We start from the raw sequence: 25,000 nt of genomic DNA, 5'->3' as shown, positions 1-25,000 counted from the left end.
TTTGAGAAAAGCTTTAGAATATCAGCAAGAGATTCAACGACAACAGTTACAACAGCTTCAGCAACAGCAACAAACGGTTTTGGAACAACAGCAAAAAATTGAAAGTCAAGAAAAAAAAGTACGAGAACAACAAGAGCAAATAAAAACCCAGCAACAACAGATACTAACACAGCAACAATTATTAGAAGAGCAGCGAATGTTACTGGAACAAGAAAAAGTAAAAAATATAAAAAAAATCGAAAGTGTGGCCATTCAAACAGATGATCCACCTAAGACAATGGTGCACTCGAGTACAAAAACTAATTTAGTACCACCAAGTAGCAATGTATCCACGTCTTCAGTAGGATTGACCATAAGTGCAATCGAACAGTGGACAGACAGCGAGTGTAGTCCAATGGTTTCTCTAAAACCGCCTAATGTAGATCATTTGCTTAATTCAGTTACTTCTGATAGTGGAGCTAATTCAGAAGCAAATACAACTGAAAAAAAATCAAGTACTGCAACAACAACTCCGAGAAGTGCTTCGCGTGCTGTGCTTACAACAACACGTATCATCGAGACACTGGCACGTATGACTCCAGGAAAGCTGAATGGCAGTGACTCACAAGGTCAGTCGAAAGACCCAATCAATCCGTTGATAATGAAGGCTAACAATTGTAGGAAACGCAAAGCCTCGGAATCTTTTGGAACAGCAGATAATGGACCCCAACCATTTAAAATTCCCACTATAATATTCAATGATGAGAAGAAATTCAATTCGAATTCTGACACAGATGCTGCTGTCAAATCATCTGGTGCATCTCAGTCTGCTGCTAGTCAGAGTGGATTTGATGAGAAAGCCGGACAGCATCTTAATGATGGGGAGGATAAAGACGATGTCAAGTGTATCATTTGGCACGAGGATGAAGTCACTAAACAACGAAGCTGTCTCATCCAGGCGACTGTACCGCCAGACGAGTCCGCCAAGACCAAAGGAAAATTGCGTCAATGTGGTCCTTATTTGCTCGGTAATGTTGAAGTCAGAATTTCAGAAGCTAATGGAACTCTTAATATTTGGGGAAAAGAGGTATGTTTTTTTTTTTTATTTTTATTATTTATTTACTGTCGATGACACTGAAATTAGCAGACGTCTTTTTTTTAAATTGAAATTTTTTCATTAAAAAATTTCTAAAAATTTTGAAATGTCAGCTAACTTCATTTTCATTACTGTCGATATAATTTAATGAGTTATGAATTTAATAATTTTTTTTTAGTTGACTCCTACTTCAAGCGCCGAAGAAGACGAAGAGTGCGAAGAGTTTAATAATTGTGAACATATTTGGCCAAAATCATCCGATAAAAATGGCGTTGTATTTTCTTCCGGTAGTAAAAAAGTTAAAACCTCCTCGACGATGCGTACTGGTATTTCAAAACTAAGATCAATGCTTACTAGAACTCCGTCACCTGTCGACGATCATGAAGAGAATCTATGTTGTTCAAATAATCAACGGACAAAGTTCAGAAAACGCAGCCATGGTTCTGGAAGTAACAATCAGTCGAGTCATTCATTAGACAAGAGCTTCTGCTGCCTCCACAAAGGTGACATTAGTCTTGGAGATTGTAGATTCGGTAAAGATGACATGATGGAGGATAATATACACAGCTTGTATGATATGACAAAAACAATAATTGGTCGTGAATCGTCGCGTCCTGCTTCACCGCACGGCCAGATTGACTCGCGCACTTTTTTTAAAAATAATTCAAGAAGTGAAGAGCCTTGTAGACACTCATCTTCTCGTCGGTGCAGTTACAATGAGACTGATGATGCTTACCTGCGCGACTACAAGTCGTGTAATCATTCACCCGTAAATAATTCTAACTATCAAGACAATCCTTTTTGTCAAGATTTTAAACACTCACGAATCAACCAGTGCTGTTCCAACTGTCCAAAGAGTGAGACTTTTATTCGGCCTGGAAAAATTGAAACTACTGAGGTAAGTTTTGTATTTTTAAATTAATATTATCGTCTGAATTAAATTAATTGTATAATTGTTTTGTTGAAGGTTAAAAAACTGCGTGATAAAGGTAAAAGATTCAAGACCATTAAGGATCTTTTAAAGAGTTGTGGAAATCCACACACTACAAGTTTTGAATCTAGTTTTATTCCCGAAACTGTAACAACTGCGCCATTGAACCCAAGTATGCTGTTAAATTCAGTATTTCCATCTACTTCTTGCTCAAAACAAACCAATTCAAACTACAAAAAGTAAAAATTTTTGGACTATTCATAAACAAGGACCTATTTAAGCTTTTTATAATTTTTATCTGTTGAAATTTTTAGGTGCTGCACGTCATGTGAGAAACGAATTGGTATAGCTTCAGAAATGGAATCAGAGTTGGAGAAAATTCGCAATGAAATAGCAAAACTTTATTCCAAGTCAGATGAAATGCGGGAACTGCTAAACACTTTGCGATCAGTTGAAAACTAAACTACATATGATATATAATATAAGAGCTTATTTAAGTTTATACGTACAGAAAATTACTTTCTGCTTATAATATAAAACATTGAAGTATAATAGACTTTACCATAGACGGTTAGTTATATCTCAAAAAAGGCAATTTAAAAAAATCTATTTTTTTTTTTTTTTTTTCTTTTTTATAAAATACATTTATGGTTATATCTATCATTTCTACTTTTGTTGTGTATAAAACAATTTCATAAGTCTATTAAAGTTTTTTTATCTTCAATACTTTTACAAATAAATCTTAGTTAAGTAAAAACAATAAAATTTATTATATTAAAATATGAGTTCAATAATATATCTTTATCTATATATTTCTAGTGTGGTCCAAAAAAAATCATTTTTCCTTAATTTCTAAGCACATGTTCATGTCTACAAGGTTATTAAGCCAACAGTTGATTATTTTTTTAAAAATTAAAAATTTTCAAAATAACATCTTAGCGTTTGAAGCTAGAGAACGCCAAGAAATATCAGATGATTAAAATAATTACAAATATCAAGCAATTGAACTTAAATAACTTTATTATTATTTTTTACATCAATGCAAAAGTTAATTTTTATAAAAATAATTATTTAAAATTTGTACACTTCTACGTATCCTTTAATAAATGTTTCACTTCAATTCTCCTTTTTTTTTTGAAATGTTTTATCCTGTTTTCAAGGCTCTCTAAAAATGAACATAAAAAGATTTGTTAGAATTTTTGAATTATTAAAAATTAACATAAAAAAAATAATAAATAATTACCGCAAGTAGTTCGTTTCATCAACGGCAAATGAACTTTAGCTTGAACTCCTTGAATCAGACAGTCACTTTGATAATTAAACCCTTCTTTATTTTCTACATAAGAGGATAAATCTTCAATTATACTTTTAATCATCTCTGCTCTGAAAAAAAAAAAAAAAAAAAAAAAAATTTAATTAAATATTCAATTGAATAAAAATTAAAATCAAAACTATCATTTGAAATTTTACTTTATAGTATTAAGCGTCCAATCTTCCTGTAAGCTTTTAATAACTAACTCGATTTCAATTTCGTCATAAAACCATTCGGCGTCGTCGTAATGACAGTAAAATAAATTAAGCGGCAATTCATGTGCTAAATTATACTGGGGTTTACGCGGACATTTTTCAATATCAAATAAGTAATTAAAAATATCTGGCTCCTCTTTTTTTTGGCCTACTAGCAACATAATTCCCATGATACATCTTATTTGATGCCAAAGAAAAGCCTTGCTTTCTATAATCAGCTGACACATGTCGTAGCCTAAAATAATTAAGAAATTAATAAAAAATATTCACAATATTTGTTAATTAATTTATAAAAATATTTACCACTCTGTTTATGACTTTCATTATTTTCTACGATCTTAGCATCAATAATAGTACGTTCAAAAGTAACAACACCATTGGCAACATCCATTTTACAGACATTTCTAAAATCGTGAAGACCTACCAGGTACCCAGCAGCCTTATTCATCGCTTCAATGTCTAAATTACCTCTCGGGAAATAATACCTGTAAGTACGTGTTTTACAGTCAAACCTCGCGGAGTAATCATCGGCGACTGGTGCCCAGGCAGTACATCTGATATCTTTAGGAAGAATTCTATTTAATATTTTGCAGTATGACAGCTCTTGTTTTAAATTAGCCTGATTTTCGGGCTCCAGCCGGCTACGTACGTCCAAAGAAATTACTTGGGAGTAAGCACTGACTCCCTTGTCCGTTCGACCACATCGGTGATAGTTGCATGTCTCTCGTTGCTCAATCAGACAACTTCTTTTCAGAGCGTTGAATATTTGATGTTCTATAGTGTTGACCGTGTCTTCCTGCTCAACAAAGCCAGAGTAGTTCCAGCCGAGATAGTAAAATTTTAATAAAATATGTCTTTTGTGACACCTAAAAATAAATATATCATCATAATAAAGTACTGTTGATTGTATTGTTACCTTGACTGACAATAAAAATAAACCTACTGATTAAAATCAAAAACTTTTCCTTGTTTTTTGTCATATTTAACTCCGTCTGATTTTTTTATTATGTTTTTTAATTGCACTGTGTGAGCTTCTAGTTGTAAAATTCTATCTATAAGTTCCTGAAATAAATTAAAAATTAAAAATTATTCTTATTAAAGTAAAATTTATAACCTACTTGTTTGTCCAGCAATTCAAGCTCTTTTCTAGAGGATAAATTTTTATTTCTGGTTTTTGCTACAATTACTTCCTCCATATTGTATAAAAATTAACAATTGTATTTATTAACAGTTAAAAATATTGGTTAATTATAAAAATAAATAAACAACACTTTTTGTAATTAATTATATTTAAATAAAAAAAAAAACAATGATGGCGCTGTCAAAAAATTGACGCCACCTGGCGAGCTATTCAAAAAATAATTAAAATGGCCTCAATGATTCAGTTTGCATGATTGCATGTTACTTTAGGTAGTTTAGGTGTGTCTGCATTAGTAATCCATCATAATAAATAACAAGTGTTAAATTATTTCTTTATCACCTTATTAGATTATAAAAAATAAAAAATTCGTGAGTTTAAAAATTTTTTTTTAATTAATCACTTTCACTTTTAGTTTATTTATCATTTTTAATAAATTAATCTGACAGGGCGTGCCATTGTTTACATGGCATTAATCTAATGATTAAGACATTTATTAACAAGCTTGGGTGGTGATAATTAATTCATACTGATATTTGGATTGTGGTTTTCAGGTGAAAATGAATTACGGAAAAAAATCACCGAGTATGGGTACACCATCGATTTATTCTCATGTAACAACACGCAGCAGTGCTAATCTGCGTTCATCGCGGTCTGTTAAAAGTGTCAAAATTCCTTGGTACCAAAGGCCTATTTTAACTAGACCTTATATTCTTGATATTCAACGCACTGCGATGTTAACTGCTGTTTTTAGTTTAGTGAGTAATATTAAAAACATTGTTTAAAATTTTTTTATTTTTACAACACTTAAATAATCCAAATAATCCATATATTACTAATAAATCAATTACAGCTTCTAGCTATCTTTACAATAGCGACATCGATATTTGACGTCTACTGTCTACATGAAGCAGCTCCAGGGACAAAACATTATGGATATTACATTATTTCATATGAATTCGTCTACGTCGGAAATCCACACAGTAAATATTTCAAACACTGATTATTAATTATTAACTACAAAATTAAATTAATAAATAATTTAATCCAACAGTACGAAACGCCCTGATAGTCGCTGCATTGTTTTCGCTACTCGGAAGTATAATACTACTAGTAACATCAGCGATCCTGATCAACGCACTGAGAAAGGAGTATGAAAAGCGAATGGTCCCTTGGCTTTATTGTTTCGCAGCATTTACAGTATTCCGTGTGTTTGCTTACTTGTTTTTCTGCATCGTAAACGACATGATATTCGCCTACAACATCATGATCTGCTTGCTCTGGTTACTCTTCCTCTGCTACTCGGTCTACGGATGGCTGACTGTTTACACTTTGTACATCGAACTGTCTGACTTGACGCGTCTTGAGGATTTAGCGCACTTACGAGTAATTTTTTTTTTTTCATTTATCAATTTATTACTTGTTTAATTATTTAGCTAATAAATAAATAAATAATTTATTTATTACAGATTGGAACAATGCAATCATTGAATGCATCAACAACACATTCAATAGCTGGTTCGCGTCCAACTACACCGCATAGTACTGTATCTACAATGCCCGTTAATTAAATTAATACTTCTTAAAGTAATAATAATAACATTTGATTAATTTTACAAAACGGTATTAAATGCTGTCATCAAATTTTAAATTAAGAATCTACGACAAAATAGTGACTCCAATCACGAAGCCGTCCAATATCTATTTTATTAGTAGATAATTATTATTAAGGATCAAAAGAATAATAGCACGTGTTCATTTTGATAAATTATTGAGTGCCTTTATTCAAATTAAAATTATTGTAGATAATAATGATGCTTGTACAAATTTACGTATACAAGTTTTTAAAAAAAAAATCCGTCCAATTTGCTATTGATATTTTAAGTATTTTTTACTATATTTTATTATTATTATTACTATTATTATATTTAGTTGTACGTTTGAATTGAATTCAAATTGTAATTGATATATTATATATATATTTAATTAATGTAATTGACTGGCGACAATGAAATATTTTTAATGGTTAAATATGTTTCACGTTAAACTTTATTAAACTCAGTAACTTTAGATAAATTACAAGTAATTAATAAATATTATAAATTTCTATTAAAGATTTTTTTTTTTTTTTTACTTAATAATTTGATAAAACGTTTTTTTAAATTTATTAATCACAGAAAAAAATATTAATTTAAAAATTAATATTGCATAGGAGGTGCTGTCCAGTACCCATAATCATTGTTTTAATATAATCTGCGTGTACCACCTGATTACTTGTATCAATATACTGTTGTAATATATGTAGACTATCGTTAGGTAATATACGCTTCAATCCACTCATTGACATTGTTTGTGCGATATAAATTGCCGTGTCTGAAAATTTTAATTATTTATTCAAAATATTAAAAATTTTTTTTTATTAAAATGTAAATGTTAAGTTGAATAAAAATTCTTTATTTAATAAAATATCAAACTTACCTCTTATTAAATCATCATAAATACAGTAAATATTTTTATTATTTTGATTATCCATCATTTTCTTCAATAAAAATTGTATAAAGTGCTTCCAATCAGACTCTTCAGTATATTTATCCTTTAAAAAAAAAAAAAAAAAAATCGATAAATATAAATATAAAAATAACTATAAATACCTCAATAAAAAAATCCTACTTTGGCGTAATCCAGCAGTGCTTGAGGACACTCATCAGCAAGTAATTGAATTCCCTTTTCAGTGTCTCTAACGCAGAGAATTTTAAAGGACAAGCTTCCCTCAATTTTTTGAGTCTCCAGAAAATGTTGAACCTCTTGATAACATTCCTCAGGAAGGCTTCCACTGGCCAGCAGTGCCTGGAGTTTGACAACTTCTAGTCTAATACTTTCCTTAAAACTTTCATTAAACTCCTCCGAGACCCTCGCGGTTCTTTCCTTGCTCTTGATTTTTCCTTTTTCATAAATCAGCGGATTGTCCAAAAACCGTGGCCTGAAGCTTCCAAACAGCACTTGGGTGTCATTGGTACAAACTTTAGCTCCATTTTGTGCTAATTCCGCCAAATAAGACCTCACCAGTATCTTGAACGCTTCTACAATCGCCAAGTCGACTTTTTCACATTGAAAATTCTCGTGATAACTCTGGAGATAAGTTTCAAGACAAAGTTGCAATGCGTTTCCCGCAATCCTTCCGTCTCTGCCTACCCTCGACGGCAAATATCCCAAGAAGATCTGAATCATCTCGTCCAGAGTGACAGCTCCACATTCTACAATTTTACTCAGCACTTGTGCGAACACTCTGAGCTTCAATCTCATCAGCGTGCCAGCAAACTCTGAAAAAGTCGGCATTGCGTTGCTCTTCTTCGCACTGACGACATCAAACAGCCAGGACCAGTTTGAAAGAATTTTTTCCGCGATAAAGTTATCACTAATTGATTCCAGAGCACGCTCTGCCTGATGGATTCGACCTGCTTGGGTGTAAAGTAGCACCAGGGCTAACCAAGTCATGTCATCTGCTTCCCAGTTGGATATCACATTGATCAGCTTGTCTGTCGCGTACTCTCTTAAAACTGGACTCGCTAAAATCAATTTCAATAGATCACTTTTTTCAGCTTTTACCAAAATCTCGACGATATTGTGTTCCTGGAACAGAGTGTCAGCCTCAGCACCCGGTTGCAGGTTCAACAAGCTCTCTGAAACAAAGGTGACCATACCAGGCGCTCTTTGGACGTCTCTCCTCGCCATAACATCGTGAGCTTTCAGTCCCGCGACTTCGTAGTACCAAGAACTTAATCCCCAATCCATCGGCGACTCTGATGTCATGTAAAAATCAGCCAACAACGCGCAAGACTGTCGGTATAAATTGTCCAGGTGGCTCTTTGACATGTCGTTGATGCTGCTGAAGAACGCTGCGTCTGACGTGTAGTAGATCATCTCCTTGGAAATTTTTAATACAGTATTAGCTTCTGCCAATAAATGTTTGTAAGTACTGGGACTTGTTTTATGGTTGTTCGCCGCAGTTAAGATATCCTGGTAAACATCTTCAGCGGTTGGTAAATTCAAAGAATAAAATGTCCAGGTATCCTCGTCGCTTGCCAACAAAACGAGGCATCTTGAAGCGTGAAGAAGTTTCTTCACTCCCAAAAAAGGTCTGAGTCCAATTAAAGAAACTGGAGTATCATTGGGCGGCTCTTCGCTTCTTAGATGTTGGATTCTCAGAGTGTAAGACTCAAGTCCGGCTTCAGTTAACGCATGCAGCGCAGTATTTTCCAGTGCAACGTGAATAACTGGAGCTGTAAAGGGATAAATCTGACAATTAGCGTCAAAAAATATTTCTTCACTAGAATTAGGTAGAAAATTGTAAAGATAGCCTTCTTGAGTCGTGCAAACTAGACAGGTTACCCCGTTGAATATATTGTACTTGGTAGATCTTAACAAAGACTTTTTAAAACTACTTATCGATGTCTTCTGGCGTTTGTACGAAGGTTTGAGTATCGAACACGTGAAATATTCATTAGCATGTTGAACTGGAGCTTCGGTTATCTTCAGTCTCAGTAAATGCTCGATAATGTAGTTCTCAGACCAGCTGTCTTCGTAAGATCTCGTTGTCACTACAGCGCTGATCTCCGTCGCCTGAATTACCGGAGGATCTAAAATATAGTGGCTTTGAGAGAGATCAGACTTGACCGAAGGAAAGCAGACGTTTAAATTGTTATCTTCATTGACTATTCCCAGGGCTTTTATTCGTTGAGTTTCCTGAGGTTCATTGACCACCAGCTGGTCCCAGTCGATGTAGTCGCGTTCGTTAATAATTGACTTGTTGAAGTCAACTCGAGTTTTTAATTTTGATTCTTCGCTGCAATTTTTATTGTTATTATTAATAACACTTACTTCTTTTAAAGGATGAGAACGTCTTCTTTTGGAGTTGTTTATGTTTGTTTTGTCAACTCGGTCGCTGGAAATAAAATTATCGTCGTGGAATCTATTGGTCAGACGTATCAGCATAAAATACCAGGAATTCATAACAGAAATAAATTCCTCTGCATACTCGACGTGTGTTGGACTGAAAGTGAACCTAATTGACCAAGGTCTTACTTCAAAATCCAGAAATTTGTGCTTTGAAGTTTGCTGGGTTTCAACTTTGAGCTCGTGAATGACAGCCTCTTCCTCCATCACCACCAGAAGGTTTCCCGTTGTCTGACAGCAGGCTATTTTAGTCGGCTGTCCGTTCAGCGGCAGCTCGATCATCTCCAGGCTGTTCAGCGTCCTGTTGAGACTCGGAGTAACTCGTCCTGCAATCCTCGCGCGCATAGCTTGGTTCTGGTTACCTGTCATCTCCCAGTTTATGTAAACACGCACGAAATTGTTGACAGCAGCCCCGTCTCTGGAGCTTTTCGATTCAAGAGTCGCTACGTAGTTGCCCTTGTCAGAGTGCACTAGCTCCTGGACCAGGTCTACGGTGGGAAAAATAGTGAGTAACTTGTATTGATTACTTGCCAGGCCGTAGACTTTGACGCAGTGGCTTGACAGCGCCAGGAGGAGCAAGTCTTGGTCCATCAGGTTCGCAGTACATGAAGCAGTCGGTTCTTCTATTTGACCGACATTTTGCGACAGGAAATTGTGCACTGGGATTATTCTCACCATGGCGAGGTTTTATTAAAAAGAACAGAATCAGAATCGAGGATTGTCAACTATTCTAGTTCACGTTTCAAAGCAACTGTTCATGTCACGGATTATTTGACACTTGCGTGTTGTCATGGAGTCATTATTTAACTTTAACTGATTTACGTCGAGACAGATATAGACTTTGACGTTTCTGTTTCTGTATATGTATGTGCTATTTTAATAATATTTTATTTTTTTCCAAGAATCCCATCTGGGATCGATAAGTTACCAGCTAAGCTGATCAGCTAATAAGGGTCAGCGCCATCTTTACTACTCCATCTAGCGATGTTTATTTTCAATCCGCGATTTGTGTCTAGATAATAATTAGTCAATTTGTGAAATTACACACATTATATGCAACAAAAATATTTTTATGTATATGACGTTTGTGTTGAAATATTTTTTGTGGTTAATTCTAGATAAATTATACATAATAAATAAATAAATAAATAAATAAATTAAATTAATTATTCTGGTAAAAAACTTACTAATTATTCCCTGAAAAACAATGGAGAGTATTTTTCATGAAAAGGTATATACATATAATTACATTGTAAACATCTGATCTTGGCTGTTGAGGTGAGTTTTAATTGGCAATGTTGATTCTTTTTAGCAAGAGGGATACCTGTGTGCTCAGCACTGTCTTAATGCACTACTCCAGGGTTCTTATTTCAATGCAGTTGACCTGGCTAATTTAGCGCAGCAGATGGACGAAGAAGAAAGACTGCGTATGGCTGAATCCGGGCTTGATTCTGATGACTATAGACGTTTTATGCAGGTTGTTATTATTATTATTATTATTATCATCATCATCATTATTTTTTATTGCAATTTGATCGATATGTTTGTATTTATCAGCTATATCAATGATCTATGTGTCAGAAAATTCTAGACGATGACAAACTATGAAATCTGATGCAATAATTATTATTCAACAATAATTAATGTTTATTTATTTTTTAATTTCAGCAACCGTCCGAAAATATGGATGATAGTGGATATTTTTCGGTTCAAGTAATAAGCAGTGCACTGAAAGTATGGGGTCTTGAATTAATACCGTACAACAGCACCGAGCCAGCAGCACTTATTGCACAAAATGATCCTTCGTAGGTTATTACTTTTTTCATCAATGATGAAATTAATTGTCCAGTTATTTTTATATAATTTTACCACCTGGACACAATACACCTGAGTACTTTTATTTTACAGACGAATGAAAGCTTATATATGCAATTACAAAGGTCACTGGTTCACGATACGCAAGCTGGGTAATCAGTGGTTTAATTTGAATTCAGTGTTGAGTGGTCCCCAGCTGTTGTCAGATACTTTTTTGTCAATGTTTATTGCCCAGCTGATTCAAGAAGGTATTTTTTTTATTATCACTACTTTCATGTAAAATTATATTGTTAATTTTTTTAATTTAGACAGAATTAAATCAGTAATTTTTTTTTTTTTTTTTTTTTTCCCAGGTTATTCAATATTTATTGTTATTGGAAAGTTGCCCGAATGTACGGCTGATGCTGTGATACTAAAAAATCCAGTAACAACCGCCAGCAAATCCAAACCTGATCAAGCTAAACCAGAATCGTCAGGCTACAGATTAGGCACAGCTGAAGAAGATGAAAGAAAAAAAATTCAACAAGCAGTTGCTGATTTTGGACGCGTTAAAGTACCTGGTTCTTCTCTCGCTCAATCATCCTCAGGAGGGAAAGAAAAAATAATTCCTATCGTCTTGGAAGACGATGACGATGATGAATATGACGAAAAGGCAAACTTGGAAAAAGCGCTACAGCTCTCACTGCAGGATGAAGAAGCCGACAAATCGCTGAAGCTAAGGCTAAATTTAAATTCAAAGCCTTCTCCTGAACAAGAGGAAGATGACGAGCTCAGAAAGGCCCTACAGTTAAGTCTGGAGTGTGTCACTGCTCCGACTACTCCTGATCCTGATGATCTTCGTTGGAGACGTCTTGCTTTCCTAAATAACCTTTCGAGATCCGGAAATGAATCTAAATTGAATACTTAACGTTTTATAAATTTTTATTTCTTTTTTTTTAATTTAACTTTCAATTTTTGGTAAATGCTTAACGAACAAAATTAATCTATATATTTTTTCTTACATTACTGTTAATATTAATATACATTGTTGATTTAATCAACTCGACAATTTATACAACTGATTCAGTCAATGGACGATAATTATTTTATTAAATATTTAATAATAATTGGGATTTACGTTTAACTTTGTGTATTATAGTAAATTTATTATAAATAAACATTAATTTATAATTTTATTATTTGTTTTTTTATTTTTATGTGTCAAAAATTATGAAATGATGATAATATAATATTAATTACAAACAACTTACCTATTATTATTTATCAATTTTTACAACAAATATTGTCTATCAACATGTTTTATCAAAAATTTTATTTATTAAAATAATAACTTTTATTATAAGTTACTTTTGAAGAAAGCGCGGGCTATCAGGGTATATTTATTTACTAAACGTATCATACTTCAACACCGATCTTAGAAAAGTTAATATTTAGTTTACCTTATTGTCATGAGCTAGGTCTCTATCAGAAAGAGGTCTCACTTTCTGGAAAATTGAGAAAATTTTTGAAAATCCACCTAGTTAATAAATTGTACACCCTGACGGATCCAAAATATGGTGTAGAGTACGGTACGTACAGTGATTTACCGTAATTACAGTATGAAACTATTTTTTTTCCCTATAATTATATTATTTTTATTTTACTATTTATACTATTATTTTTATACTATTTTTTTACGCTAAAGTACTATAATTGTACGGTAGTGTACCGTAATTGTACGGTAATTTATCGCTATAATTGGGTATATTCGAAGGTAGGTTATCATTGGAATACGGTAGTGCGGGAACTTCAGAAGTATAAACCGTAATATAATTAAAAATTTACAATGCTTTGAATATGCAAGTTTTTGCATATTTTTTTTAACTCCATTATGTTTACAGTCGACGCTCTCTGTATTGGACCTCTCTGTATTTGACCGCTCTCTGTATTTGACCACATTCTTCCTCTGTACTTGACGATTTTACACAGCTCTTATGGACAAGGACGAGTCAAATACAGAGAATGGTCCTGTACGAGCGAGTCAAATAAAGAGAGCGTTGACTGTAATCCATAACAGGCGAGACCATCTTTTTCTCGCTTTGCTCTCACGGAGTTCAACGGAACTATCTCTGTCACACTCCCAACAGCAGAGCAATTGCAGTTTCGATTGGTTTCACGAAACGAATGAAATTTTTGAAAAAAACGCTTTGTGGTGAAGTAGTTTATTAAATTATCTATTATCTCTAGAAACGTTTTTTCAAAATTTCCATTCGTTTCGCTAAGCCGATTGAAACTGCAATCACTGGTCTCGGCTGATAAGTATAATTTAAATGAAAAATATTAAAGTATATCATGTAAGCAAACTATTCGTAACGCGATTGGTCAAATATATTATAATCACGAAAATATATATATAATTCCATGCTAACATTCAGACGCGCGCTTGCGCGCGCTACGTATACTAGTACGGTAAAAATACCGTAAACTGTACTGTATATCTTTACTTTTGATGAGTGAAGTTTATTACTATACACTCATAACCTTAAAATTATAGACAAAGTATTAATGTAAAGAAACGTGCGATAGTAATAAAAAAATTAATTGAAGTGAATTACTTGTGAATAGAATATTAATGTATGTCAAGTGATGGCATTTTTACAAATTCTTAATTCTAATATTTTCTCACCATCAAAAGCTTCATTTGCGAAGGTAATTATTAAATAATTGTGTTGAATTTTGTATTTTTTGCTTTTTCATCTTGTGTCAGTACTACATTTCTTATCAAAGTAAAGTGTTGTATACATTTTTATATTATTTATTATTGAGATAAATACATGGCTGAATATATAAAATCAATATTAAAATTTATTTTTAATATCATTTATTGTGAAGATTAGTAAATTTCTCAATCCTTGGTGGACCCGATATAATATACCGCGATTGTTCAACGTGATTGATTGTAGTAATATTGTACGGTATTGTAAAAGACCGTCAACAATTACAGATATATGATAACTGTAGTTCACTGTATTTTTACTGTTTTTTTGCCGTATGGCCAGTGTACTGTGTGAAATTACGGTATAATTGTAATGTTACCTTGACGAATCCACAATACGGTAGGGTGTGGTAAAGTATCGTAAAATTACAGTAAGTTACGGTGAAAATTACTGTAAAACACGGTATAGTGCGGTCGAATTACAATACTACGGTATGCTACCGTATTTTACGGTAAGTGTGCCGTACAAATGCAGTACTCTACCGTATAGATACTGTAAATTACCGTAATTGATATAGTAGATAACTAATTAATACGGTACATTATAATTATTATTACGGTACATTATCATTACAAGTAGGGTAGAGTACCGTGAAATATGTCAAACACGGTGGTGTACCGCTATGGTGGTAAACCATACTACTTCGCGTTTTTACTGTATTTCTACCGTTATTTACCGTAAATTACGGTGATTTTATCAGAATAATTATATAGTAGAACAACAATAAAATCTACGGTAGATTTACATCTTGTTACCGTACCATATCGTACTAGTACGGTAGTTCGGATCTGTTACGGTAGCGTATCGTTCCCACAATATTCTACCGTAAGTAAGATTTGTTTTCATCTTTATTTTTACCGTATTTTCACCGTACGCTACCGTAATTGTACTGTACACTACCGTAATTTTACCATTCTCTACCATACGTTACGGTATTTTACGGTTATAATACCGTATGTCTACTGTGCAAGTAGAATGCTACTGTAATCTATAGTGGCCATACGGTATGCCGACCGTATTTTTATACTACACATTATTATTCTATGTGTAAAAGAATTACGGCTAAATTAATGTTTGTAGTTATAAACAGATTTCCAATTATTGGAAATAAATATTGGACGGATTTTATTGCCTCTGTTAATCAGAATATTGCATTGCCTAACGTTGATGACTATATATAATAACACATGATTGTCTTCCGGAAATGTATAAAAACGCGCCAGTAAATGATCAAACAATGGAAATTGTTCCGTGTGATCATGAAATAGAGAATGTTGCCCAGGCTAAAAGAGAAATAGCTGATAATAATAATAATAATAATCTATTAGGAGATGATATTCAAAATTGGCTATTAAAAAATGCAAACGAGGAAAAGTGGAAGGAACCCAGAGAAGAGCTGTAAGTTTGTATAAAAAATTATAATTTATATAAAATTTTACCTATAGTCAATAAGGCAGGAATTGATATTGATTTTAATAATTTACAATAATATAAATTATCTTTAACCGATTTATCTAATATATTAACAAATTTTGGAATATAAAAGAAAAATTTAAAGAAAATTAATTAATCAAAGCAAATAATAGTTTTAAAAAACCAAAAAAAAAATATGCTCTTATTAATAAACCGAGCTAAATAATATAAAATAAATAATAGTTTAAAAAAATGCTTTTTATAAAAAAGCAAATTAAAAAATAGAAGGGTATATCCCACGCTTTTTTTTTTTTTTTTAAATAAAATACATTTTTTTCTTCACATTATTATTAATTTATATTTATTCAAATTTATTTTCTATTTTTTAGTTTGGTTTTCTATAAAAATCGTGTTTTTTAGTTTTTTTAAACTATTATTTATTTTACCGGTGAGATCAATAATAAATAAATTAAGAAGTCTAATAGTTCTTCTTTTAATTATTTTAGGTGCAAAAAGGGTTACTTTCTTTGGGAAGAGTACGCGATGTTGTATTATTTGATGAAGAGTGGGAAGTACAGTAGACAGTTCAACAGCGAAAAAATTTGGAGTTTGATGAAAAATGAGTATGAGGTAATATAATACATTTTTTGGATATTTTAAAATACGTTATTTATATTTCTTTTATTTGTATTTCGGTTTTTAGTTCTTACCCCATCGTTCTACTAAATCTTTGGCTACCCATTTCGAACAGATATTGCAGTGGGGTTTGTCACAGTTCCATGTGTCTGATGAAGTTATTGCCACCATCATTAGTCATCGTATCACGGAATAAAGTTATACATTATGTCTCACATTATTTTTAATATTTTTATCTTAGTTAAATTGTTAAATGATAAACAAAAAAAAAAAAAAAAAATCATTTTCCCCGTCTTAAGGTAGTTCTTTCCCAACCTATAGTTTATGCTACTGCTGTCTTTGTCACTCGCTAGTGTCGCCTCTCTTACGGGCTATTGCTCACTTACTTCCACGCATGACTTTATTTGTTTACTTTACTAGTATATCAATGATTTCTCAATAACTATGTGGTAGGGAATTCCAGAATTTTGTAGGGTAATTATACATGTATTAATCTAAGTAATACAAAAATAATAAAACTTCGCGGTTTTCTCTCTCTTCTCCCATACCACCTGTGTAAAAATGTCATTTTCAATTGCAATTATCTTCGGTTAGACGTGGTAAATCGTCTCCAAATTTTAACATAGTGTTTATTATGTATTTAAATACTTCTATACGAAGTTTGGGAGATTTCTTGAATTTATGCTTTTTGGGCCTAACTACCTTAAGACCATTTAAAATCAATCTGAAAAAAAAATGTATGGAGCGCCATCTTGATATATTGTTGTAAAGTAATTTATATTTCATGGTAAATAAGACGGAGATAATCATCAAAACAAAACAGTGTTGTTATTCATTATTTACGTTTTTTTAACTTAGAAAATTTAGACTTGAAAAATTTTGAATTTAAAAAGATTATATAATTAAGAAATAATAAAAATGGTGTATTTACACTTCCCTTCAAATTTAACTGAAGAGGAAAAGATGCTGCAAGATAAATACAACAAACTAAAGCGAAAGGTAAATTTTATACTCCGAAAAATTAATTTTAGGTTAAATCTTTAAGTTTAATTTCAGAAAAAATGACATTAAAGTTAGTAGTCATTTGGCAATTTTTGAATTTTATTGAAAATATTAATGAAAATATTTTTTCTAAAAAATTACTATTCTCAAATTGCATTTTTTATTTTTTAAAATTTCTACATGTCAATTTTTTTTGCCATAATTTATTTGTTATAAAATCATTATAGATATATGCTAAATTAATTTTCATTCAGAAAAAAGCGCTCCAGGATTTAAAAACTCCAAAACCTGAGCCTGAACGGATGCCCCAGGCGCCAAAACGACCGACGGAAGCGCGAGATGCTCGAGAAGTCGCCAAAAAATTAATTAAATCTGGAGTAATAACAGCACCAAAGACTCCCAAGCGTCCAGAGCAGTCATTCAAACGTCCCCGAGGTTTAGAGAGAAAATTAAACAGCACAGAGAAAACTATTTCTTCCTACCAGCCTTTTTGTCCAACGCAGCCCGAAGAAGAGGAAGCTGACGCAGCTGCCAGACCCAGAGTAAAGGGCCTCTATGAGTCTTTCGTCAGCGCGAAGAGCGACAGCAAACCTGTCACAGACAAAATACCCTCGAAGCCAGACCCTAAGCCTCGTGCTGGGAATACCATCTTCGTGTCTGGGTACAAGATATCCGAGGACTATTTAAAGAAACATTTCACCTGTTTTGGGAGTATTTTAAATATCTCGATGGAGGCTGAGAAAAAGTGAGTCTTAGTTTATTTTTAAAATTTTTGGTCTTAGGGTTCACTGAGTAATAAATTGATTTATCGGTAATTTACTGACTTTAACTTAAAAAATGATTTCAGCCGTGGTTTCATTACCTTTGACAAACCAGAAGCAGCGGAGCGTGCAATAAGCGAGAGGGATGGCAGCGTGGTGTCGTCAATTCAACTAAAAGTATCTTTAGCCCGACGACAGCCGGTTATTGAACCGATTAATGACACTACCTCAAGTGCTGTGTGGTCATCCATCGCTGCTAATTACTCACAAAAAAGCGCTCACAAAGATGTGAGGGATATGAAAGTTTATGATGAAGACTTGTTTCAATAAATCTAGATATTTATTTATTTTTATTTAATCTTTTAATTTTTTAACTAGCAACCTTGCAGTCACTATGTGACTTGTGAACTATAAATAAATAATAGGTATTTTGCTTTATTAAATAATTAATTTCGTTAAATTGCACTGTACTTTTTTTAAATATTAATGTTTTTAAACATATAAGCTCATCCTGATGTTACGCTCATCAAGAGCTTTCATTTGAGTACCCACATGCATTTTCATATATATTTATCATATATACTTATATATAATATATATAAATATATAAAATATATGAAAAATTGATGCGGGTACTCAAATGAAAGCTCTTGATGAGTGTAACATCGGGATGAGCTTATATCTTTAAAAATGTCAATAGTTCATAAGATACAAGGTCATTTCGTAATTATGTATTTAGATATAGAGCATTTTCGAATGCAGCCTAAATACTTATCATCATAAATTGGTGACTATTGGTGAGACTGATATGAAATCTTGAAAAGGCACAACTCCAGGTCAAGCCTCTAATAATACCAAATAATAATAATAATGCAAGGAATAATAATTCTTTTAGTAATATAGATAATCATTAAGGATCAGTATCGATTAAAATATTTAAAAAATAAATATAAATAATAAATAGCAATTGTTCAATAACTTGGACTTTATTAAACATAAGTATCAACAGATCACACTGATTCAACAATTGTAGTACAAATATACCTCAATATATTATATATAATATATTTTTTTAAATAGTAATATATAAACGGATTTTTAACGTCGTATTTAAAAAACATAATTATCCTAGGAATAATAATTATAATAATAATCAATAATTTAAAATTTATAATTAGTAAAATATGGGATGGAGAAATAAAAATTACATTCGCGGAGGATTAAAGTAATCCCAGTGATGATGGTGGTTGACGGTGCGAGGACCTGCGAAGCAAACTATTATGAGTCCGGCGATAATGAGCAAGAGGGCGCAGATTGCGAGCTCTATTTCTCTGATCTTGGCCTCGGACTCCTCGCGGCTGACTCTCGAGACCATGTAGTTGACAAAGTGTCTCATCGCGCGCTTGCCCGCTTGTCTGAGCGCACGAACCAACTGGTTGGTCATGTCAAGGACGCTGGGCTCGTCGACGCTCGGTGATGCCAGAGCGAAGAACTGCGGGGGAATTTGGGACGACGTAAATGCTATAAACTGTTGCTGCTGCGGTGATGATGGACGAGACTGAGTCAAGGGCGATGACGGACGCGAAGGACGCTCGGGCTCGATCTCCGAGTAAGTTATTGTTGCGCGCTGGGGCCTCGTCTCCGAGGACTCCAGCAACGGATGGAGGACGTCGGGGCTGTCCGGAGTTACCGAGATCACCGGAGGTAATGAACGAACCGGAGAAGCGGTCTGTCTTACGCACATTCTTACCGGTGAGTTTGAACCCGATCTTTCTATTTCTATTTCTATTTCCTTTTCTTTCTCTTTTTCTTTTTCTTTTTCTTTTTCTTTAATTTTCTCTAAATCTTTAGCCCGTTTTGGTTTCTCAGGTTCCTTAGGCTTGGACTCACTGGAAGATACTGAACTAGGAGGTCGTTCTACTCCTTGGGTCGAAAAAATCGCCCGAGCTTCTGTGGTCTTGCTCACCGAGTCCAGCTGCAGATGATCAGCTTCAACTCCCGAATCAATTGTGAATTTATAATCCTTGAGTGTCGATTCTGTTCGGGAGAAATCGGAATGGGGCTCTTTGTCCTTCTCGTGGCTCTCCTGGACCTGGTTGGACACCATCTCCAGCTGAGCTTTGATAGCGATCAGCTCTTCAAGCAAAGACGGATGCATCGTGTGGTCTTCTTCACTGGTGTTAGCAATTTCTGTCGCGGAAACCACCACCGCGTCTATTTCCGAAGCCGCTATTTTGTGTGCCTCAAGACTCGAGACACTCAGTCGGTCAACTTTGAGGTCTGCGACTTCAAGACTTGCTATTTTTAGCGTCTCATTGGTGAGAAAAGCTGACAGTCTTTCTTCTAGCTCCTCTAGGCCTACAACCCTCGATTCGGGTCTTTCGGGAATTATCTCTCGAGTTACCGACGGACTTTTACTTCTTAAATACGAGACATTATCTTCTTTGGCTTGAGGTAGAGGTGGGACATCAGGCACCCGATGTAGAGATTTAGGCTCTGGATCACGCTCAGGAGTGATTCTTGAGCCTCTGATGTCGGGCTCGGAAATAGCGGATGACCTTGTGTAAAATTCTTGAGGACTGGGAATTCTTTCATGAGAAATTGCAGTGACGCCTCTAAAGTACGCAGGACTTGGAATTCTCTCCATGGAAACCATTATCTGAGAGCCAGAATTCGAGGGAGCGACTACCAGCTTTGCCTGGGTGATCTCTTCTTCAATTACCATGTCATCTGGCAGCGGATCAGTTTGTGTCGAAGCGTAAGCTTCTGTTAGATCACCTCCAAACTCTGCTTCCACCTAAAAAAGAAAATATTTGTTAAAATCATAAAATTAATTTTAAAAAATTTATTTTTTAAACCAACCTTGGTTTTATCCTTTCTTGACCTTGGAGGTCGTGGAGGAGCTGGTAGAGGTCTGCTGGCCATTTTGTTCAGCACTTCTCCACTGAGAAGATTTTTGTGCTCTTCATCTGACTCAATTTCTACATACGGGGTGACATCATCTTCCAACGGAGTCTTGGAGCCGACCGACGGAGTCCTGGATCTTGGTCTCAGCGTGCTGTAATTTCTGATTGGTCTAACCGGCGCTCCATTGGACCTTGGAAGCGTAGCAAACTTGTCTTTGCGTTTCTTACGTGGCGGAGGAGGTCTTGGAGGTTTTTCGCGTTTTTCAATAACCGCGTACCCAGGAGGCTCGTCGAGCTGCATTTCCTCGATATCGTATCCCAGATCGGGTATCGAGTCGGCTTCTCGAGAGGTTCTGTCGTCATCTTGAATGATCGAGGTAGTTCTGGAGCGCGAGTGTCTCTTCGGAGGTATCGGAGCTGGCTCGATGTATTCCTCTTCGTCAACCTTCGACGTGATACTGATTGTCTCATGACTAGGAACTCTCGACGGCTTTATCGGTTCCGACTTGGGCCTCGGTTTTGCCTCATCCGCGGTATCAACACTGATATTCATGTCGTGTCCATTGCACGAATCAATTCCATTTACGCGAAAATGAATTTCCTTGTCATGAACATGTCGCTTTCTTCTTTTAGGAACTGCCGGTGGAATCGGTAGTTCCGGACAAAATTCTTTTATAGGATCTGAAGGAACCCTCGAAGAACTTCTTGAAGTTCGAGATTTCCTTCTCATCGGCTTCACCACGACAATGTCATCCAGTGGTTCCTCCTCCTTGTTCAAATCTAACGGCGCTGATTCTGCGTGGTAGACGATTCTATGCCTGGACTCTGAGAAGCTGTCATCATTATCAAGGATTCGGGGGTCAAAGTCAGATTCCTGGCTGCGCCGTTTAGGTCTGGTGGGTGGTACATCGTAAGACTCAATAGATTCACGTTTTCTCATCGAGCGAGTCCTTTGTGGTCTTTGAGGAGGAGGCTTAGGAAGCTGCTCAGAAGTTCTCAGCGCGTCGCGTATTTCGCTGGTCAAATACCTCCCGACATGCATATCATCCTGACTGATACCTTTCGCGCGTAAGAAAAATTCATCAGAATCTATTTCTTCAATAACTCCGCGACGACGACGATCACAGGAGCTCCCACTCGAAGCCTGTTGCTCTCGATCAGAACGAGCTGACACGTCCTCTTCAAGTTCACTAGACTGTTCTATATTTTCTTCAATCTCCTCTTCAACTTCGATCTCTTCTTCCTCCTCCTCCTCCTCCTCCTGCTCCTCCTCCAGCTCCTCTTCGTCAATTTCTTCCTCCTCTTGTTCCCCCGGATCGAGCTCCAGCGAAGCCTCAATTTTTTCTCTGTCTCTTGCATGTTCTTTTTTGTAGTCTCGAGGGTCCACGGGTTGAAACGCCACTCGATATAAATCCCTTTCTTTGCTGCCTCCGGAGTCTTCGAGAGCGATGTTCTGGTCGCCGTACAGCCGAGGATCGATTTGCGGGGGTTCGTACGAGTCTTCGGAGTCCCCGCGGAATATTTTACCCCCGCGGCTCATGATTTTTTGCATAACTTCTTGGTGCTTGTGTCGGTGAGGTTGTTTAGTTTTTTCTTGCTCTAGCTCTCCCTCTTCTAGTTCTAGCTCTGGCTCTTCTTCTCGCTCTGCACTGGGTACTCGAAACTGGCAACGGTAAAACTCTTGAGTTTTCCGATGTTCCTCAGACTCTTCCCAGGCTGGCGGTTCGGACCCCTCGAGAGACTCTTGACCCCGTAACGAGAGCCGGGGTTTCTCGAGCGCCGCTTGCTGCCAGGGTTTTTCCCGGTCGATCGAAGCTGGAGGATCCTCATCATCGTCAGCGAATTTAATGTCGGTAAAACGCTGAGTCCACCTGCTGCCAAATGAGGCCTTTGGCTTTTTAGCTCGTGGAAGAGTCGCGCTCTCGGTGGCTCCTGACGACGAGGCTCGGGATTCTTTCGGGGAAGAAGTCGTGTAATCTCGGGCTTTAGACTTTCTGTCAAACAGTCGAGGGACTGTCGAGAAGTCGAAAATGTTTTTACGCGAGCCCGCGTTTGATTCGTTGCTGTACTGGCGCTGCTGCTCAGCTAGAGTTGGAGCTCGTCGACGTCCAGGTAAACTTGGCATTCGGAAGCTGGACCGCGATGGTATTCTCGGTAAATTTATTTTCGGACGCTCTGGCAGGTGGAATTTCCGCTGAGAAAAATTGAACTTGGGTCTGTCGGGCAAAGAGAATCTTGATTTGTCCAATGAAAATCTTGGACGGTCGGGTAGTGAGGCGCGTATTCGCTCCATTCGGGTTCGTTTGTCTGTCGAGGATGCCTTGGAGGCTCGCTCCAAGGTTGAAGACTTGTCGGATGATCGGGATTTAGATTTGTCGGACTTGGACCGGTCCGAGTGGATTTTTGGGGATGATTTGTGTCTTCGGTCGTGCATAGGAAGGGTGAAAGTCGGTCGATTAATGTTTTTCAGGCGGGTTCGTAGTTTTCCAGCTTGAGTACGGATTTTCTGGGGCAGACCGCGCGCTCCTCGTCGCAACGGCAACTCCTCCATCACTGATGAGTCCACCTACAATAATTATTTATTTTAGTTTAAATATTTATTTCTGGGCTTGTTGTAGTAATGCTAATAGTTTTATGTCTGTTATGCAGATTTACGGGTGTTCGCTAATGAGAATTATAAATATATAATGATGACTGGCAAGAGAAAACATTACGGGTTACTTCAGTTGAATTAGATATAAGCTCTTGAATTAGATATAATATTTTTGGAGACGACATAATTTCATGTAGATATTTAAAGCGCTTTCGCAACAATAACGTCACATGTTTTCTACTGAATCAATGAACATTATTTCATTTAAAATACATTTCAATAATAAAAAAAAAAAAAATGATTAAATATAAAATCAAAGATAAAAATGAAATTTATTATTCTTGTTAAATAAAAATAATTTATTCACGTCTGGTTAGTGTTAACTATCTAAAGTAAAGTCAAGTACAATTAATGACACGTGGTATGTGCATTCCACTGACGTACTCATTCTCGTATCGTCTTTATTTAGTAGCAAGAAAAATAAATAACTATACTGTTGCCTAATCACTAATCTTAGCCAACAATTTAAATCCCCAGATAAAAATATACCACTAGTATAAAAACTAAAAAACTAAAATCAATAATCACAAAAAAAAAAAAAAAAAAAAAAAAAAAAAAATTAAAAATACCAACCTGGCTCGTGTTGATCTCCCCGTCGGTCCTGGATTCGGTCGCGGGAGTCGCCGCGCTGAAGAACCGTTCCTCAAGCCTGTCCTGGAGCTGTTGAGCGGTCTCTGGTTCCTCTGCTCCAGAGAGATCGCCGCTTCCGAGCTCTCTGCTCTCCATAGCGTTGTCCTCGATGCGTCCATCAAGAGGAAGGACCACGTCGCCTACGAGGCCAACTCCAGGAGAAAATCTACCTCCAACATCAATACTGTCATCGCTGTCACCAACCGGGACGATGTCTGTGTCCAAAATTCTGACCACCGGGGCTGGTCCCGAGGTCTTTGGGGACATTCCAGCGCCAACCGGTTCATACTCGTGCTCACTGTGTAAAAAACTCATCGTCAGCACTTATCACTACGGTAATTACTTTATTTTCATTTTTTATCTTTTTTAACAGGGTTTAAATTTAATTTCAAGGATTTAAAAAATAGTCTCAACGTTAAAAAAAAAATTATGATGGTGATAATTGAACCCGCGTGATATCACTTGTTAATTTAAAATTATCTAACGGCCGTATTTCTCGGCCTCGTTACACTAACATCGAGTTTGTTACATTTTTTTCAGGTAGTGGTCTCGTTGGAGTACCCGACGTTAATGGAGTGAAAAAAGATCCGCTGGACCAGCAGTATAGTTTAGCATCAGCCGGGAGTTAGTTGACCGGTTCTATTTTGCTCGAATCTGAGAATGGAACAACTATAGCGCCCGGGCGAACCTTAAATAGCTTCTCGACGCTGGGCTGTAACCGAAACTACCCACGTCCATATTTACTGCATTACTAAGCAACCCGATTACGAAATCCGTCAGCGCTCTAAATACTCGGTAAACATG

The 25,000-nt window shown here is 35.5% G+C and overlaps 8 protein-coding genes across 9 annotated transcripts; 5 read left to right on the top strand and 3 right to left on the bottom strand.

The window, feature by feature from the left end:
• On the top strand, window positions 1–2,730 carry LOC123273719 (the record flags this gene model as incomplete). Its single annotated transcript, XM_044741202.1, is given in 5 exon segments — window positions 1–608; window positions 774–1,066; window positions 1,254–1,973; window positions 2,043–2,245; window positions 2,321–2,730. Coding segments are annotated over 5 exon segments (1,972 nt in total), but the record flags the coding sequence as incomplete, so codon positions are not given.
• A 352-nt stretch (window positions 2,731–3,082) lies between these two features.
• Window positions 3,083–4,824, bottom strand: LOC123273716 (tRNA pseudouridine(38/39) synthase). Its single transcript, XM_044741199.1, has 6 exons — window positions 4,652–4,824; window positions 4,477–4,595; window positions 3,837–4,399; window positions 3,477–3,768; window positions 3,250–3,389; window positions 3,083–3,171 (listed from the first exon to the last, which is right to left on the bottom strand). The coding sequence occupies exons 1-6, from the start codon at window positions 4,727–4,729 to the stop codon at window positions 3,095–3,097; spliced, it is 1,269 nt and encodes a 422-aa protein (XP_044597134.1). The 5' UTR covers window positions 4,730–4,824; the 3' UTR covers window positions 3,083–3,094.
• A 68-nt stretch (window positions 4,825–4,892) lies between these two features.
• Window positions 4,893–6,516, top strand: LOC123273718. Its single transcript, XM_044741201.1, has 5 exons — window positions 4,893–5,042; window positions 5,226–5,429; window positions 5,525–5,654; window positions 5,726–6,057; window positions 6,141–6,516. The coding sequence occupies exons 2-5, from the start codon at window positions 5,232–5,234 to the stop codon at window positions 6,240–6,242; spliced, it is 762 nt and encodes a 253-aa protein (XP_044597136.1). The 5' UTR covers window positions 4,893–5,042; window positions 5,226–5,231; the 3' UTR covers window positions 6,243–6,516.
• Window positions 6,517–6,702: 186 nt separating this feature from the next.
• On the bottom strand, window positions 6,703–10,476 carry LOC123273715 (Hermansky-Pudlak syndrome 3 protein). The gene is made up of 3 exons (XM_044741198.1): window positions 7,342–10,476; window positions 7,150–7,264; window positions 6,703–7,044 (listed from the first exon to the last, which is right to left on the bottom strand). The coding sequence occupies exons 1-3, from the start codon at window positions 10,300–10,302 to the stop codon at window positions 6,863–6,865; spliced, it is 3,258 nt and encodes a 1,085-aa protein (XP_044597133.1). The 5' UTR covers window positions 10,303–10,476; the 3' UTR covers window positions 6,703–6,862.
• Window positions 10,477–10,543: 67 nt separating this feature from the next.
• On the top strand, window positions 10,544–12,614 carry LOC123273717 (ataxin-3-like). The gene is made up of 5 exons (XM_044741200.1): window positions 10,544–10,855; window positions 10,937–11,101; window positions 11,293–11,429; window positions 11,533–11,687; window positions 11,793–12,614. Exons 1-5 carry the CDS (start codon window positions 10,832–10,834, stop codon window positions 12,344–12,346), a joined length of 1,035 nt encoding a protein of 344 aa, XP_044597135.1. The 5' UTR covers window positions 10,544–10,831; the 3' UTR covers window positions 12,347–12,614.
• A 1,253-nt stretch (window positions 12,615–13,867) lies between these two features.
• Window positions 13,868–16,765, top strand: LOC123273714. Its single transcript, XM_044741197.1, has 4 exons — window positions 13,868–14,127; window positions 15,276–15,593; window positions 16,115–16,238; window positions 16,312–16,765. Exons 2-4 carry the CDS (start codon window positions 15,400–15,402, stop codon window positions 16,438–16,440), a joined length of 447 nt encoding a protein of 148 aa, XP_044597132.1. The 5' UTR covers window positions 13,868–14,127; window positions 15,276–15,399; the 3' UTR covers window positions 16,441–16,765.
• Window positions 16,766–17,091: 326 nt separating this feature from the next.
• On the top strand, window positions 17,092–18,360 carry LOC123273713 (negative elongation factor E). Its single transcript, XM_044741195.1, has 3 exons — window positions 17,092–17,243; window positions 17,501–17,991; window positions 18,094–18,360. The coding sequence occupies exons 1-3, from the start codon at window positions 17,163–17,165 to the stop codon at window positions 18,335–18,337; spliced, it is 816 nt and encodes a 271-aa protein (XP_044597130.1). The 5' UTR covers window positions 17,092–17,162; the 3' UTR covers window positions 18,338–18,360.
• A 617-nt stretch (window positions 18,361–18,977) lies between these two features.
• On the bottom strand, window positions 18,978–24,494 carry LOC123273712 (F-actin-monooxygenase MICAL3; the record flags this gene model as incomplete). 2 transcript variants are annotated; one of them, XM_044741194.1, is given in 4 exon segments in its annotated part: window positions 18,978–19,794; window positions 19,825–20,804; window positions 20,870–23,479; window positions 24,140–24,494. In XM_044741194.1, coding segments are annotated over 4 exon segments (4,528 nt in total), but the record flags the coding sequence as incomplete, so codon positions are not given.
• Between the last annotated feature and the right edge of the window lie 506 nt (window positions 24,495–25,000).

This window comes from Cotesia glomerata, unplaced genomic scaffold (genome assembly GCF_020080835.1).
Source record: "Cotesia glomerata isolate CgM1 unplaced genomic scaffold, MPM_Cglom_v2.3 scaffold_125, whole genome shotgun sequence".
Lineage (NCBI taxonomy): Eukaryota > Metazoa > Arthropoda > Insecta > Hymenoptera > Braconidae > Cotesia > Cotesia glomerata.
Note: the sequence above shows the minus strand (reverse complement) of the source record. Positions and strands in the feature narration are given on the sequence as shown.

What these genes read in the sequence shown, in the direction of transcription:
- LOC123273714 (XM_044741197.1), top strand. Translation starts at nt 15,400, where the DNA reads ATGTATAAAAACGCGCCAGTAAATGATCAAACAATGGAAATTGTTCCG. An exon ending in AAGGAACCCAGAGAAGAGCT is followed by an intron (nt 15,594 to 16,114) that starts GTAAGTTTGTAT and finishes TAATTATTTTAG; the next exon opens with GTGCAAAAAGGGTTACTTTC. An exon ending in TGATGAAAAATGAGTATGAG is followed by an intron (nt 16,239 to 16,311) that starts GTAATATAATAC and finishes TTCGGTTTTTAG; the next exon opens with TTCTTACCCCATCGTTCTAC.
- LOC123273718 (XM_044741201.1), top strand. Translation starts at nt 5,232, where the DNA reads ATGAATTACGGAAAAAAATCACCGAGTATGGGTACACCATCGATTTAT. An exon ending in CTACGTCGGAAATCCACACA is followed by an intron (nt 5,655 to 5,725) that starts GTAAATATTTCA and finishes TTAATCCAACAG; the next exon opens with TACGAAACGCCCTGATAGTC. An exon ending in AGGATTTAGCGCACTTACGA is followed by an intron (nt 6,058 to 6,140) that starts GTAATTTTTTTT and finishes TATTTATTACAG; the next exon opens with ATTGGAACAATGCAATCATT.
- LOC123273715 (XM_044741198.1), bottom strand. Translation starts at nt 10,302, where the DNA reads ATGGTGAGAATAATCCCAGTGCACAATTTCCTGTCGCAAAATGTCGGT. An exon ending in CACTGCTGGATTACGCCAAA is followed by an intron (nt 7,265 to 7,341) that starts GTAGGATTTTTT and finishes TTTTTTTTAAAG; the next exon opens with GATAAATATACTGAAGAGTC. An exon ending in TTATGATGATTTAATAAGAG is followed by an intron (nt 7,045 to 7,149) that starts GTAAGTTTGATA and finishes TAAAATTTTCAG; the next exon opens with ACACGGCAATTTATATCGCA.
- LOC123273717 (XM_044741200.1), top strand. Translation starts at nt 10,832, where the DNA reads ATGGAGAGTATTTTTCATGAAAAG. An exon ending in ACTATAGACGTTTTATGCAG is followed by an intron (nt 11,102 to 11,292) that starts GTTGTTATTATT and finishes TTTTAATTTCAG; the next exon opens with CAACCGTCCGAAAATATGGA. An exon ending in ATTGCACAAAATGATCCTTC is followed by an intron (nt 11,430 to 11,532) that starts GTAGGTTATTAC and finishes TTTATTTTACAG; the next exon opens with ACGAATGAAAGCTTATATAT.
- LOC123273716 (XM_044741199.1), bottom strand. Translation starts at nt 4,729, where the DNA reads ATGGAGGAAGTAATTGTAGCAAAAACCAGAAATAAAAATTTATCCTCT. An exon ending in TTGAATTGCTGGACAAACAA is followed by an intron (nt 4,596 to 4,651) that starts GTAGGTTATAAA and finishes AATTTATTTCAG; the next exon opens with GAACTTATAGATAGAATTTT. An exon ending in TGAAAGTCATAAACAGAGTG is followed by an intron (nt 3,769 to 3,836) that starts GTAAATATTTTT and finishes TAATTATTTTAG; the next exon opens with GCTACGACATGTGTCAGCTG.
- LOC123273713 (XM_044741195.1), top strand. Translation starts at nt 17,163, where the DNA reads ATGGTGTATTTACACTTCCCTTCAAATTTAACTGAAGAGGAAAAGATG. An exon ending in ACAACAAACTAAAGCGAAAG is followed by an intron (nt 17,244 to 17,500) that starts GTAAATTTTATA and finishes ATTTTCATTCAG; the next exon opens with AAAAAAGCGCTCCAGGATTT. An exon ending in TCGATGGAGGCTGAGAAAAA is followed by an intron (nt 17,992 to 18,093) that starts GTGAGTCTTAGT and finishes AAATGATTTCAG; the next exon opens with CCGTGGTTTCATTACCTTTG.